This window comes from Quercus robur, chromosome 5, assembly GCF_932294415.1.
Source record: "Quercus robur chromosome 5, dhQueRobu3.1, whole genome shotgun sequence".
In the NCBI taxonomy this organism is placed as follows: domain Eukaryota; kingdom Viridiplantae; phylum Streptophyta; class Magnoliopsida; order Fagales; family Fagaceae; genus Quercus; species Quercus robur.
Genome location: NC_065538.1, coordinates 21,112,815 through 21,129,046, shown reverse-complemented (window position 1 = coordinate 21,129,046; position 16,232 = coordinate 21,112,815). Strand labels below are relative to the sequence as shown.

General features: G+C 34.2%; 2 protein-coding genes across 2 annotated transcripts in view; both read left to right on the top strand.

Moving 5' to 3' along the window:
- Positions 1–16,232, top strand: part of LOC126725479 (G-type lectin S-receptor-like serine/threonine-protein kinase CES101) — a 93,087-nt gene that overhangs the window by 51,082 nt on the left and 25,773 nt on the right. The gene's annotated exons all lie outside the window — the stretch shown is intronic.
- LOC126725483 (G-type lectin S-receptor-like serine/threonine-protein kinase At1g67520) lies at positions 13,273–14,505 on the top strand. The gene has a single exon (XM_050430246.1). It carries the CDS (start codon positions 13,495–13,497, stop codon positions 14,047–14,049), a length of 555 nt encoding a protein of 184 aa, XP_050286203.1. The 5' UTR covers positions 13,273–13,494; the 3' UTR covers positions 14,050–14,505.

The window sequence follows — 16,232 nt, the reverse complement described above, 5'->3', positions numbered from 1 at the left end:
TCAGTTTTCTATTGGTTAGTTTCTTTGTTAGTTATTTGTTTAGTTTTTCCCGCCTCTGTTCTTCTTATATTAGAACCAGAGCTTGTTTATTAAATACACAGATTCATTCACATACAAAATACTCGCTCTCTCTTTCGTCCATTGCAATGTTGGATTTCACAATTGTTGATTTGTCTGTGTGTGCATGAATCCTAACTATTTATATTAAAGTCCTATTATAATTTTAGTTTTAAGCCAAATTTCAGTTATTTGTGTTGGGTACTAGATTACGTTAACGCTGTGAAAACCTTATATAAAGATAGTTTTTCATGTTTTCCTGTGTATGGTGGCATTAGTAAAAATTAGTCAAAGGAAAATTATTTTTGATCAATAAAAAAATAATGACTTATTTTGATAATTTTATAGAAAATACTTTTTGAAAAATAACTCATTTTCTAGAAAACATTATCATCAAAACAAACAAAAATATTTACTGTTTGTAATTCTTAAAACAAGACAACAAAGCAAACAAAGGCAAACTGTTCTACTGCATAAGTAAAATGAAATTGTCAAATAAACTTGCAGACCATAAGAAATAGAATAAACTTGCAAACCAAATATTTGTCTTTTTCTTTTTCTTTTTTTAAATCAATATGTCATTTAAAATGGGCAATCTCACCTTTCATTTTATTCATATGGAAAGGAGGTGTCATATATGAACAGTATAAAGTGGAACACAAAATAATGAGATGGAGGATTTTTTTTGTCATATATATATATATATATATATATAGCTAGATCATTCGCACCTAGATTCTACTCTAGAAGACATTGGATATCTTTTTTAATTGATAAACCCAGCAAAAGCTTGTGTCTAAGTCAACTATAAACAAAGAAGGCCCTTCCCCCTCCCTACTTTTTTTAAGTGAAAAGAATCTTTACCTACCCCTAGACTTAAAAGCAGTATATTCCCTTCTATTGTGAGAGTTTGATGGTTTAAATTGAGTCTGCCCATCTACAAGCTTCCATTGATAGAAAACAATGATTTTATTTTTCTTTTTTCTTTTTTTGTTTATTTGAAAGTTTCAGACAAAGTAGTCAATCTTGAAAACAAATACACCTCTCAAGTCATTTTCTCAAAAAAAAAAAAAAAAAAAAATCAAATTTATGTGTTTGAAAGGTTGAAAGTCTCTATTCTTCACTAGGATCCCACCAAGACATTTCATTCACTATTTATTTCAAGGGATTGCATTGACCATGGACTTTGGGAGCCAATTGTATTCACTCCACACTTTTTCATAGACAAATATTTCCTATAGTTACACAGCCAGCTAACTGTAATCAGGTTGTATGGTTTCTCTTCAAAAAGAATCGAAATTCAACACAATTTATCTGCATAACCTAGCATTTATGTCCACTAGGACCAAACACATGCCAATGTATTTTTCATTTTTGGGAGTATATAGTCTATGTATATGGCTATATGCGTATGATTGTTTAAATTTATTTGTTTATCTCCTTTTGAGTGTTATTAATTTATACAGCAAAAGCCAAATTTAAAGAGTTATTTTAGTGTTAGAATATGCTTTACAAAAAAATGATGCTCATTGCCCACTAATAAATTAATCATACCAATAATGCAATGTTGATACGCAACCAATTCCATACCCTAAAACCATTACAAGAAATCCGGGTTTAAGCGGCATTTTTTTAGTGATGTTTTTAAATCCGCAGCTATATATAAGTAATATATTGTGATGTTTCTAACTAGCGCTGCTAAAGCCTGTGCCTTTTGCAAACGTTTTTTAAAACCGTTGCTGTAACCCAGAGCAATAGCGGCGTTTATTAAAACGTTGCAAAAAGTACTGTTTCAAAGCCATTTATTTGGCTTATCCAAAAATTTTAGTCTTCCCGCACAAGCATTCCCCATTTTTCATTTCCTTTTTTTTTTTTTTTTCTTCTTCTTTGACCATTTGTGTACCCACTTCTCCCTCTCCCTCTCTCTCATAAGTGCTCTTCTCACTCTCCCCTCACGCCGCCACTATCATCCGCCCTAGTCTAGCCGTCGATCTAGCCTAGCCGTCGCCCTAGTCTAGTCGTCGATCAAATCACACTTTCCTTAGATCGCCGACCTGCTCTAGCCATCATCCACCACCACCTTCAAAGCCACCGCGGCCGTCGTCGACCTCCACCACCACCCACCGCCACTTTGCTCCTCATGTTTGATGCTTTATTTACTATTCCATTCTTATCACACTTCCTAAACTTGCCTTCCGTCAGGTTCAGGTACTCTCTCTTATTTTTTGGTCGGTAATAGTGTTGTTCATTAGCTAAACATTGTGTTTCTCTTTGAGATTTTGTGCTTGGTTTTTGAAATACATACTGGAATAATGTAATGTAAAGGCAACTAGTTAGTAAGTTACTAGTGGTAGATTCATTCAGTTACTCACAAACTTCCATTTAAAAAAAAAAAAAAAAAATTACTGCGTTTTCTAAGAATTTTTTGGTGTAGTAGATCTTGGATCCAAATTTCATTTTTGTACCTTTGTTTTCTGACTTGACTAGAAGATGTATCCATTAATCTATGTCTATTTTGGCTGCTTGTCAATTCTCAATTATTTTTTGTTCCTTTGTTCCTGTGTTTTGTTTTAACTTCTGCTATATAGTTTTTCGAATGGAATTAGTGTAGAAGGAGTGGGCCTAGTAGATGGGAAAAGGGAGGAGGTGGTATTTATTTGCGAGAGGAATTGGCATTTAGATGTGATGGAGTGGGCCCACTAATTAATTATTATTATTATTATTATTATTATTTTAATATAATAATTAATTAATTAAATAAAAATAAAAAAATAGTAAAAGCTTAATGTAATGAGTGCACAAAGGCTGATCACAATGAGTTGGCTAGAGTCAATGGAGATTTCCCAAAAATAATTTTTGAAATTTCAAGACCTTACAAGTTTAGACCAATTTGAGTTTTTGGTTTCCTCTATTGTAGTATTGTTTGTATACTACGGCAAAAAAACTGGTCAAATAGCCTAGAGAGGACCCAAAGGCCCCACACCAAACACCTAGTAGATCTACCAATTTTTTTGTGAGTATTGCAAAGGATTAAAGACTCGAGTGGTAGTGTTTTTATAGGTGGGAGTGGGATTGTTGATTAGATTAAGGAGTTGTTGAACGGTTTAGTCAACAGTGTGGTGCCATGTGGTATTCATTTTCTTGTAATGGCTTGAATTGTAATGTTGGTGGATTGACATTACAAGCAAGCATTAAATGCTCTTCATGAATTGTCAAAGAAAGAGGCAAGGAACAACACCGACATAAACTAAATTCATGCATTCTTCTTCATAACCGAAATGTATGACTCCATTGGCATAGGTAGACAAGTGTTTTGTTACAACCACATTTATTTTGGAAGTATTGTACTCTGTTTAATATTGTCATAGTTTAGGTTTTTTTTTTTTTTTTTTTTTTTTTTTTGGTGTAGGAGACAAGTGTTTTGTTCAATCCAACATGATACATGTATTGGTATTATATATATATATATATATATATAGATATATATTTTTTGAATCTATGGTTAATGTGTTATTGTGGACTATTGATGATCGATATGTATATTTGATCTATTACAAGCTTGTGTTAGTTATTGTTGAATTTTAAATAGGGTTATATAGCTTTTTTTTTTTTTTTTTTTTTTTTTTACATAATAAGCAGGTTTTTGAGACGTTTTAAAAATGTCACTAAAAAATAAGAGGAAATACTTTTTAATGCCGCATTTAAAATGCCGCAAATAATCAATCCTATAGCAATGTTTTTAAAACGTCACTAAAAAGCAAGATGAAAACTATTTTGATCAATAAAAAAATAATGACTTATTTTGATAATTTTATAGAAAATATGTTTTGAAAAATTACTCATTTTCTAGAAAACATTATTGTCAAAACAAACAAAAATATTTACTATTTGTGATTCTTAAAACAAGACAAAAAAGCTAACAAAGGCAAACTATTATACTGCATAAGTAAAATGAAATTGTGAAATAAACTTGTAGACCATAAGAAACAGAATAAACTTGCAAACCAAATATTTGTCTTTTTCTTTTTCTTTTTTTAAATCAATATTTCGTTTAAAATGGGCAATCTCACCTTTTATTTTATTCATATGGAAAGGAGGTGTCATATATGAATAGTATAAAGTGGAACACAAAATAAGGAGATGGAGGATTTTTATTTGTCATATATATATATATATATATAGCTAGATCATTTGCACCTAGATTCTACTCTAGAAGCTGTTGGATATCTTTTTTAATTGATAAGCCCAGCAAAAGCTTGTGTCTAAGTCAACTGTAAACAAAGACGACCCTTGCCCCTCCCCACGTTTTCTTAAGTGAGAAGAATTTTTACCTACCCCTAGACTTAAAAGTAGTATATTCCCTTCTGTTGTGAGAGTTTGATGGTTTAAATTGAGTTTACCCATCTACAGGCTTCCATTGATAGAAAACAATGATTTTCTTTTTCTTTTTTCTTTTTTTATTTATTTGAAAGCTTCAAACAAAGTAGTCAGTCTTGAAAACAAATATACACCTCAAGTCATTTTCTCAAAAAAAAAAAAAAAAAATCAATTTTACGTGTTTGAAAAGTTGAAAATCTCTATTCTTCACTGGGATCCTACCAAGACATTTCATTCACTATTTATTTCAAGGGATTGCATTGACCATGGACTTTGGGAGCCAGTTGTATTCACTCCACACTTTTCCATAGATAAATATTTCCTATAGTTACATAGCCAGCTGATTGTAATCAGGTTGTATGTTTTCTCTTCAAAAAGAATCGAAATTCAACGTAATTTATCTGCTCAACCTAGCATTTATGTCCACTAGGACCAAACATATGCCAATGTATTTTTCATTTTTGGGAGAATCATCGAGTATATAGTCTATGTATATGGCTATATGTGTACGATTGTTTAAATTTATTTGTTTATGTTCTTCCGAGTGTTATTAATTTATACAGCTAAACCCAAATTTAAAGAGTTATTTTAGTGTTAGAATATGCTTTACAAAAAATGATGCTCACTGCCCACTAATAAATTAATCATACCAATAATGCAATGTTGATACACAACCAATTTCATACCCTAAAACCACTACAAGAAATCCGGGTTTCGGCAGCTTTTTTTTTAGCACCGACGTTTTTTAATCCACCGCTATAAGTAGTATATTGCGATGTTTCTGTCTTGCACCACTAAAGCATGTGCCTTTTGCGAAGTTTTTTAAAAATAGTGGCTGTAACCCAGAGGCCAAAAAAAAAAAAAAAAGAAATAAACCTCTATAGTGACGTTTTGAAAACGTCACTATATGTTCCCTCCATCATTTTTAGTCTTCCTGCACAAACTTTCCCCAATTTTTCATTTCCCACTTTTTTTTTCCTACACTCTTTTTTATCCTTTTCTTTCTTTTCTTTGACCATTCATGTACCCACTTCTTCCTCTTCCTCATAACTTCTCTTCTCACTCTCCCCTAACACCGCCACTGCCATCTGCCTTAGTCTAGCCATTGATCTAGCCTAGCCACCACCTAGCTTCTGCCCTAGTCTAGCCGCTGATCAAATCCTAGATCACTAGTGATGCAAGATCACCGATCTGCTCTAGCCACCACCCACCTCCACCTTCAAAGCCATCATGACCATCGTTGACCTCCACCACCACCCACTGCCACTTTGCTCCTCATGCTTGATGCTTGATTTACTCTTCCATTCTTATCACACTTCCTAAGCTTGCCTTCCTTCAGGTTCATGTACTCTCTCTTATTTTTTTTGTGGGTAATAGTGTTGTTTACTAGCTAAACATTGTGTTTCTCTTTGAGATTTTGTGCTTGGTTCCTGAAATACATACTAGAGTAATGTAATGTAAAGGCAACTAGTAGTTAGTTACTAGTGGTTGATTCATTCAGTTAGTCACAAACTTCCATTTTAAAAAAAAAAAAAATTTACTACATTTTCTTAGAATTTTTTGGTGTAGTATATCTTGGATCCAAATTTCATTTCCGTTCCTTTGTTTTCTGACTTGACTAGAAGATGTATCCATTAATCTATGTCTATTTTGGCTGCTTGTCAATTCTCAATTATTTTTTGTTTCTTTGTTCCTGTGTTTTGTTTTAACTTCTGCTATATAGTTTTTCGATGGAATTAGTATAGAAGGAGTGGACCTAGTAGATGGGAAAAGGGAGGAGGTGGTATTTATTTGTGAGAGGGATTCGCATTTAGATGTGATGGAGTAGGACCACTAATTAATTATTATTATTATTTTAATATAATAATTAATTAATTAATAAAATAAGAATAAAAAATAGTAAAAGCTTAATGTAATGAGTGCACAAAGGCTGATGAAATGAGTGGGCTAGAGTCAATGGAGATTTCCCAAAAATAATTTTTGAAATTTCAAGACCTTACAAGTTCAAACCAATTTGAGATTTTGGTTTCCTCTATTGTAGTGTGTTGTTTGTATACTATGGCAAACAAACTGGTCAAATACTCTAGAAAGGACCCAAAGGCCCCACACCAAACACCTAGTAGATCCACCAATTTTTTGTGAATATTGCAAAGGATTAATGACTCAGCGGTGGTGCTTTTATAGGTGGGAGTGGGATTGTTGATTAGATTAAGGAATTGTTGAATGGTTCAGTCAACAGTGTGGTGCCATGTGGTATTTATTCTGTTGAAATGGCTTGAATTGTAATGTTAGTGGATTGACATTATCAGCAAGCATGAAATGCTCTTCATGAATTGTCAAAGAAAGAGGCAAGGAACAACACCGACATAAACTAAATTCATGCACTCTTCTTCAAAGCCGAAGTGTATGACTCCATTGGCATAGGTAGACAAGTGTTTTGTTACAACCACATTTATTTTGGAAGTATTGTACTTTGTTTAATATTGTCATAGTTTAGGTTTTTTTTTTTTTTTTTTTTTTTGGTAGTAGAAAAGTGTTTTGTTCAATTCAAGATGATACATGTATTGGTATTAAACATATATATATATATATATATATATTTATATTTATATATATGTGTGTGTATGTATATATTTGAATCTATGGTTAATTTGTTATTGTGGAATATTGATGATCAATAGGTATATTTGATCTATTACAAGCTTGTGTTAGTTATTGTTGAATTTTAAACAAGTTTATATAGCATTTTTAATATTTAAAAATAATAATGAGCAGGTTTTTTAAATGTCATATATTTTAAACATCACTAAAAAGGAAGGGGACAAATGCTTTGCGGCATTTTAAAAATGTCGCTAAATGTGTTTTCCTACCTCATGTACGAAAATGTTATATTATTTAGTGACATTTTAGAAAACGTCCCTAAAAGTTTTTGAGTGCCACTAAAGCGTCACATATGGCAACGTTTTTTAACATCGCAAAAAAATTTCGCTTTAGATCATTTGTGTCTATAGTGACGTTTTTGGGGTTTTTAGTGACATTTTACATACGTCGCCTAAACCCAAATTTCTTGTAGTGAACCATCAGAGATGACTTGTAAGTCTACTTTTTCCTTCCATTTCAAAAGAAAATGCTAAATAGTTTCTATTGGTCTTTCTAAGCAACACTTTCTATTCTCTCTTTCTTGTTTTATTTTAAGAGCACATGCCAGATAAACTTGATGCATGTTGCTTAAATGAATCCATTAGGTATGGTCAAATGGTAAAGAAATTTACATGATCAAAATATTTTCTCTTGGCCGTTTCCTAATGAATATTCCCTCAAAACAAGTGGAACTTAAAGAGTTTAATGAGTGCACAAATAAGCTCAAAAAAATAAGAATACTAAAATGCTTTCTAGGCCTATTCCTCCAAATAAGTCCCAGGTGCAATCCACACACATAAATAGTACTAAGATTTGTAACAAAAAATGTTGGAACAAAGATCAAAACCACTCCTGTATTTTCTTTGAATATGACCTTAGTGGGTCCACGGTAGGGGAGTCAAATATGATAATTAAGCAATTATATAAATAATTTGACCAAAGGAAAGGTCTACAAAGTCAGGAGGTTGGCTTCTAGTAATTGACAATTAACTATTTTGACTACATTATGATCTCGTCTCAAAATTGTCCATTGATGTCTAGCAAAGGAAGGAAGCTTATCTTGCTTAGTTTAATTTATTTATTACTGATTAGACACACACATTTTGAGACAGATATATTGGTACAAGGCCAAAAGCTTAGAGATGGGGAGCAACCATAATTTAATTCAATTTGTGTGTGTGTCTGCACATGTACATATTTGCTTGTTCATGCTAAAGTTCATTGGTCACTTTTTACTTTAGTGGTGATATGCCCTCAGAGTTTGTAATGATTAGTGTTGTTTCAATAAAATCTCATGTATTCAGTTTTGGGGTTCTACTATTATAAATTACCAGTCTCTAACCCGTGTGATGCTTGAAAATTGAGTTAAAAATGATTAAAAATAAATAATTTAGCTCAAAATAAAGATTCAATTAAAAAATTTGTCAAAATACAATTAGTTTTTATTTCTTTGAAATTGAACCTAAAAATATAACCATACATATGTGAGGACAATGAGTACTCACATATGACTGGCAAAAAAAACAATAGTCGCTATCACTTTGAGTATTCACTCAGCCTTATAGGATAAGTGAGTTTCTCACTTGAATCCTTCTAAACCTATATTTGGAATTTTGAACTTAACAGTTGACATTTTATGCACAGTTGGACTTGTATCAGGCGTGGTAGTTATGGAATGAAGGTGAAAGTTTGGAGCTAATAGACCTAACAATACTAGATGCACCAAGCCCTCCATTTGATGTATTTGAGATGCATTCATCATAGTCTCTTATATTTACAAGATTAGGCAAAGGATAGACTCACCATGTTGGATGTCGTTTCTATGCTTCAAATGAAACTCTTAAACCCTCTCCTCCAAAATAACCTCCATTTCTTACCAACAAAGTTGCAGAAGAGTCAGAGGTTTCAGAAACTAAGCTAAAAAACTATTCCATAAATATTGTTAGTTTTTGTGATTTGAAGCTTGATAGATACTAAAATGCAGTAGTTATGTATGAACGTGGTATGTACATGCCTGTGTGAGAAAGGCTATTCCTAAATGTAACAAGACAAACTTGTTGGATTTTTAATTAGGGCTATAAGCCTATACTTGGTTTCATTTATCTTTTGTCTTGTTGTAAGCAATGAAAAGGATGATAGATGCCTACATGAGTCAACTAATTTAACTTTTGTCCTAAGTGTCCTAGCTCAATTGTTATCGGTAATTCCAACCATCCGGTCATCAGGGATTCTGTTGACCTCAATTATTACCAAGTATACATATAATACAAAACTTGCAGTAATGGATATGTAAACTATACCTGATTTTCTTTTTGAGTTTCTTTTATCTGCTACTCCTAAAAAGAGTGAGGTTTTTTGCATTCTAGGACTATGTGACTAATTATATCTTGTGAGTGCTGTAGTTTGGATTGGGTTTTACGTATGATGCAATTTTGGTTTACACGTAACATGTTCATGCATTACTATGCATTACACCTCTTTTTTCTTTCTTTCCTAAGCATATTCCTCTGCTGTGTTACTCTTCTTTTTTTCTTCTCCTAAAGTTTCTTGACTATGGCACCCAAAAAGTCTATTCCTTCCAAGAACTTGATCACTCGTCGTGGTTCTTCTTCTACTTCTTCTTCTCTTCCCTCTATTCCTGATAGAGTTCAGTTCCTTGATGCGGACTCCTAAAAGGACTTCGTTAAGAACTTTTGTGATTAGGAAATTCATTCAGAACGCTAGGTCATTCTGTTTGACTTGTTAGATATGCCTCTTCCTAGCGTATTTATATAGGAGTTTTACTCCAACATACACGCCATTGATACCTCTGTTCCTTGGTTTACTACGGTTTTTCGAGGAACACATTTTGTGGTTTCCGTGGAGCTCATTTCTGAGGTACTACGTGTTCCTAGGGTAGCTCATCTAGACTATCCTAGTCACCTTCGTCTACGTAACATCTCTCGTGACGACTTGGCCTCACTTTTTTGAGAGAAGGCCATGGTGTGGGGAGATACTCTAAATTTCTCCACAATCGAGTTTGCTAAGGGTCCAAGGATCCATTGTATGGTGATAACCTTTGTTCTCATACCAGGATCACACTATAACACTATCACTGAGCCTCGTGCTCGTTTTCTTCACTCTCTTTTCAAGGATCTTTCTATAGATTTTCCTTCACATATGATAGGATCTATGATAGATATCTATCGAGACACTGCCACACGTGATAAGCTAATCTTTCCTTCAGCCATCACTCACATCTTCACACACTTTCACGTCCCTATTCCTTCTTCTCCTCTCTTTTACTACAAGGGTGCTATTAGCAAGGAATCTAAATTGAGGAATGATGCACAGCTGGTTGCCAAGAGGCCTCGAGTGAAGCCTACTCTGGCTCAGCAGGATAACGTTGCTTTTCGTGCTACGAAGGATGCTACTTATGCCTCTCGACCTTCTTCATCTTCTACTCCTTCCTCTTCTAAAGTGGAGGCATCTCTTGCTACTATTATGGATCAGTTTCAACATATGTGTGCTGATTTTGGTAGTCGTCTTGACCATATTTTTTATGAGATGTGTTAGATAAACACTAAAATTAGTTGCATCACTCGACAACAGTCTTTTCTAGATGGTTTTTCTCCTTCTCCCTCTTCCGAGACTACTGAGAAGTCTTCGAATGGTGGAGATAATGAGATTGATGATGCTCTGACTTGGAGTATGATGTTGAGATGACTCCCTCTCCTTGATTAACCCTTTGTCACTCGTGACAAAAAGGGGAAGTAGTTTTGGTTATGAGAGAGTAGTTATGTTGTTAAAGGGAGAGCTAGCATAGATTTAAACTAGTTCGGGGGAGAGTGCTTTAAGAGATGTAGTGAGGTTTTGTCTTATCTTTCTCATTTCATTTACCATGGTCATGTGACCACTTTACATACATTGTATTTACTTGATATATATATATATATATATATATGATGTATGTTTCTTCACCTCTGTTTCACATGTGTTGTTTCTCTTCTTTCTTTATACACATGTCTTCTCTTTTATATAACTTGTCTCTATTTCACACTTGATGCCTTGATAGATCTTGTTTAAGTGTGTTAGGTAAGATAGGTTGCAAGCCTTTCATGCCATGATCTCTTTTCTTGCAAAGTTTTTCTAGAGCTCATTGTATTAGTTAAGCTTATGTAGCTTTTTGTGAAATAGTTATGGAGATTGTTGTTTTATACTTCTCTCATAATTATGCTTGTGGTTTTGTCAATAAATGCCAAAGGGGGAGATTGTTAGGGTCATATTTTCTATGTAATTGGCTTATCTTTTGACAAAACGTATTTTACTTATAATTTGGGTAGATCTATGTTGGGTTTGATACATATGAAGTGGTTGTATTAAAGAAATGAAGATTGATCCAAGAAACAAGTGAAGAAAAGCTATGATACTGAAACTCGGCAGATAGCTCGACAAAAGGCATCCATCAAGATTTACTAGGCAAGCTTGACACCAGTTCGATCTATCGAGCTTTACGAATTCAAAAATTCCAGATCTGAATTTCAGCTCATGCTGATATATTTTTTTAGGGTTTCTTCTCTCACAACCCTAGACATATATAAGGCTTAATTTAAGAGCAGTCACACACGGAGACAGTAACTAAGAGCTTAATTTTTTTCTGTGAGAAGCTACTGCATTTGTACGCCATAGGATTTCGTAACCAAGTGCTTCTTGATCTTCATTGTTTATAAAGTGAAGAACTTTGCAACCAACAACAATCATTCAAGTTGCTGGAGTTAGTTATGTACTGGGATCCGTGCAAAGGGTTAATCATAGATTAGAGATTTGTGTATCAAAGAAAAGAAAGACTCCTACAAGTTCAAGTCCAATTGGGTATTGGAGCGAAGGTTCCATTGTAGGTTGGTATATTAGGATAGGTTGGTATATTTGCCTTATGAAAGGCTTTCTCCATCTATCAACAAATCACCATATCAATTTAATTTCCGCTGCATTTAGTTTATTTGGTGATTTATTGGTGCCTCCACGATTTGCATGTAATTTGACCTAATTAATTAACTTGGGTAATTGAATTAATTAACCAGGGTCATGCTATCTTAACCCAACACAATAGGATAACATTTAACAATCAAAGAGAATAAAAAAAAAATTCTTATATACTATTTTTAATTCTTAATAATGCTATAGGATAACATTTAACAATCATTGAGAACAATTGTAATATTTGAATGTGCCTATCAATTATCTGAGTAATATCAATTGCAAATTTGTGATGAGATTTGATTAACATGACAATCTCCTTAGGAAAATGAGAAATTTAAATAATTAATTTGAAACTTAAAAAATTTAGTTGTAGAAATGAAAAAGGAAAATATAACACACTATAACAAAAGTTTGAAGAATATAGATCACTTGAAAAAAGAACAATATATCTTCTTTAAAAAAAGAAGAAGAAGAAGAAGAATAACGTCAATTAAACACAACCAATTTTTTTCAAAAAAATTCAAATTAGCTTTAGTAAATTTTAGAGAATTAATCATACACTAGCCTTATCACACACGCTCGACACGTGCGATGAGGCTCTTTTTTTACACAGGAAGGGATTTTTAAGAAATTAAAATTTAGGATTTGAAATAGGGTAAACTACTAGGTTTGGTGTGTGTTAGTTTTTAGGGAAAAAAATGTATTAAACATGCGTGAGATATATTTAAATAGAGAGTCTACTAATTTTTAGGAAAAGATTTTCTCCTGAAGTTTTTTTTTTTTTTGAATTTTTTGAATTACAATTTTAACCCAATTTTTTATTTTTTAAGAATAAATATTATCTACTTAGATATTTTTTGTTTTTGAATTTGTTGAATTACAATTTTACATGTATTTTTATTTTTAAAAAAATGAGGATTATCTAATTAGATTAGGGGTATTTTTGATGTTTTTTGAAATCATAATTAACTTTTTGAATCCTCTTAATAGTAATATAAATAAAAATTATGCAGCATTACAAAGTAATTATATATTCCTACGCATAGCGTGGGTGTATAACTTGTCTATATGAAAGCTAAGCAGTTGATTGATTGGTTGTATAATTTAAGTTTGCCCATTTACGGGCTTCCATTGATAGGTAACGAAGTTTTATGTTTTTTTTTTTTTTTTTTTTTGGAAAATTTCAAACTACTTATTTCAAGGGAGTGAATAATTGACCATGGGCATTGGGAGCCAGTTGCGTTTCACTCCACACCACACTTTTAAATTTTTAATATGAACCACAGACATCTATGTCAAGCTTGACAACACCCACAGCTAGCCACCTGACTGAGGAATCAATATTCAGCACAGTTTATCTGCTGAACCCAGCAAAGGGTTGTAAGGTTTCAAGCTAGATGGAACTCCTTTTCCTTTGATATGTGATTTGATACAACATTGCTTCCTCTGCCCTTTCCTCCAATGGCTAACATAGGAGCATATGTTCTCTTTATTTACTGTTTCACACTGTTCATGGAGCCTGACTATTCCAAAAGTAACACATTAGTAATTGGCCAACAGCTCAAAGACGGTCAGTATTTGGCTTCTGCTTCAGGGAACTACAAGTTAGGATTCTTTAGTGGCAGTGGAAGAAAACGTCATGTGGGAATATGGCATAAACAAGCGGATGCAGGTAAAGCCAGAACAAATCAGAAGCTGGTTTTAGATATAGACTATAGAAGAAACGGCTTCCTAAGAAACATATGGAGAGAACAAGCTAATGTGAGAAAGAAGCCACAACCAGTGTGGGTTGCAAATCGAGACTCCCCACTCTATGAAAATTCTGGAATTCTTACAATCAGTAATGATGGCCACGTGAAAATCTCACACAATAGTGGAGAGGACATTGTACTCTTTTCTGTTCCATTAGTGAACAAGACAAGTGCTACTCTGCTAGATTCGGGCAATTTCGTCGTACATGAGCCGAATTCAGATGGATCTATAAAGCAGGTTGTTTCTAACAGCATGTTTTGTTAATTTATTCAATTTTCATAAAACATTACAATTTACAAGAGTTCCATGGCAGTTAGGAAACTTTGCTTTCTTCAATTTAAGTGAGGACCTTCCAGCCTAGCCTTATCATAAGCATGTTTTCATGATTATTTTTATTCTCTTTGTTGTCATCAAGTTTGAATTGTAAGCAGGAAGCAACTGTATATCCCATGTTCTTTTTGTTAAGCTCAAGTTGATAATTTTTGGTACCATATATGTTCATCCATCTGTACATTACTTTCTTACACAGGTTTTGTGGCAAAGCTTTGACCATCCAACCGATAAACTTCTGCCAGGGAATGAAACTTGGAATTAATACAAAAACTGGGCATAAAGGGTCACTAACATCATGGTCAAGTGACGAAGATCCTGCGTCAGGCTCCTTCAAACTTGCGATGGACCCCAATAACACAAACCAGTTGATCATCTGGTTGCATGATGAAATCTACTAGGTTAGTGGCCTTTGGCAAAAATCTAATTTTAGCTTGCCACAGGAGTTATCAAATGATGTAGACTACCATTTTAGCTGGGATGCACGGACGCGGCTCCAGAGGCGCCGCACCCGCGTCCGACGCGGTGCGACGCGGGAGGGACGTAGCTGACCGCGCGTCGGTGCCGCGTCGGGCCGCGTCTGCCACGTGGTTTCTTTTTTTTTTCGCCGACTCGCGCCGACGCGGCTGAGACTCGACCCGAATCGCGCCGATGCGGCTGAGACTCGACTCGATTCGCGCCTTATCGGCCGAAATCGGCGAAATGGCCGGTTCAGGACGAAACGGCCGATTCAGGCCGAAATTCAAACACTCTCTCTCACTCCGTCACTCGTCTCTCTTCTCTGTGCTCTCTGCGGTGTGCGTGTGCTCAGCTTCATCTGCCTCTCTGTCTCTGCTCTTCGTCTCGGCATCTCCACAGCAACCTAACACAAATGCTACTTTCTTGCCTGGTCTTCCGGGCTGGCTTCTCAAAAAAAAAAAAAAACACAAATGCTACTCTGTTGGCCCGTGACAGAGTTGCAATATAAAAATCTTTGATTACCCCAAAATGCCCTTTGCTTTGTATTCTATTGGACCCCCTAGATGCACCCAAAGTCATGTGGCTGTTTTGGTCATTTTACCTTAATGTACATGTGTTGGTTGAGATGGGTATAGTGCATGATCTGGTATGGCATGATTAGGTGAGAGGGTAGGACATTTCTTTTTTGTTTTGTGTTTTTTGCTTTCTTCTTTCTTTGTTTTGTGAATTTAATGTGTTTTTTAAGAATATTTTAATAGTAAAAATAAATAGAAAATATAAATAAAAATATTTTTAGTAATTTTTTAATTGCCGAGTCCCGCCGCACCCGCACCCACCTTTTTCAAAAATTGCCGAGTCCCGCACCCGCACCCGCACCCGCACCCGAGTCTCGAAACGCACCCGTGCTTCATAGCATTTTAGCTACCATTCAGAAGAGAAAGAAAAGTACTTCACGTATTTTGTGTACAAAGATGTCATCTTATTCCAAAGGTTGACATTAAAAGCATCGGGCGCTGTTTTTGGTATGGCCATGAACACAGAAAAAGAAATCCTTTCTTGTAGGGAACCGTCCCTCCGTAATGGATGTTACGGGGAAACATCTAGCAGGTGTATTCTGGGTGATGGGTTCACGGTTGGAAAGGCCATCATGCGTCAGAATGGATTCAAATTCAGCGAAAGGGATAAACTTACCTTAAATGACTGTGAGGCCATATGCAAGAACTATTGTTTTTGTGTTGCCTATGCTTCCACAAGTGATGACGAAATTGGCTGCGAGATTTGGGACAAGAGAGATGTAATTTTCATGGAGAATGATTCAAATGCTTCTCGGTATATATACCTCCGCAATTCACATTTTGATTTTGGATCCACAGGTAACTCTGCATCATTGTAGAAGTTTATTAAGAGAAAACGTAGTTAATGAGTAAAACGTAAAAGTAGAGAAGTTTATAAGATACGCTTACTTACATATTTGATGCATTAGATATATTATTCTCCACAGATAAAAGTTATATTGGGACCTTTGCTCTTATTAAACATTATGAATTTTAAAACATCAACTTCTGATAAATTTTAATATTTATCTAAAAGTCTCATTTTATTAAAATGTTTTGTTCAGTTATTGGATCCTACTTTAATTTAGGATAAAGTTTAATTCA

What these genes read in the sequence shown, in the direction of transcription:
- LOC126725483 (XM_050430246.1), top strand. Translation starts at nt 13,495, where the DNA reads ATGGCTAACATAGGAGCATATGTTCTCTTTATTTACTGTTTCACACTG.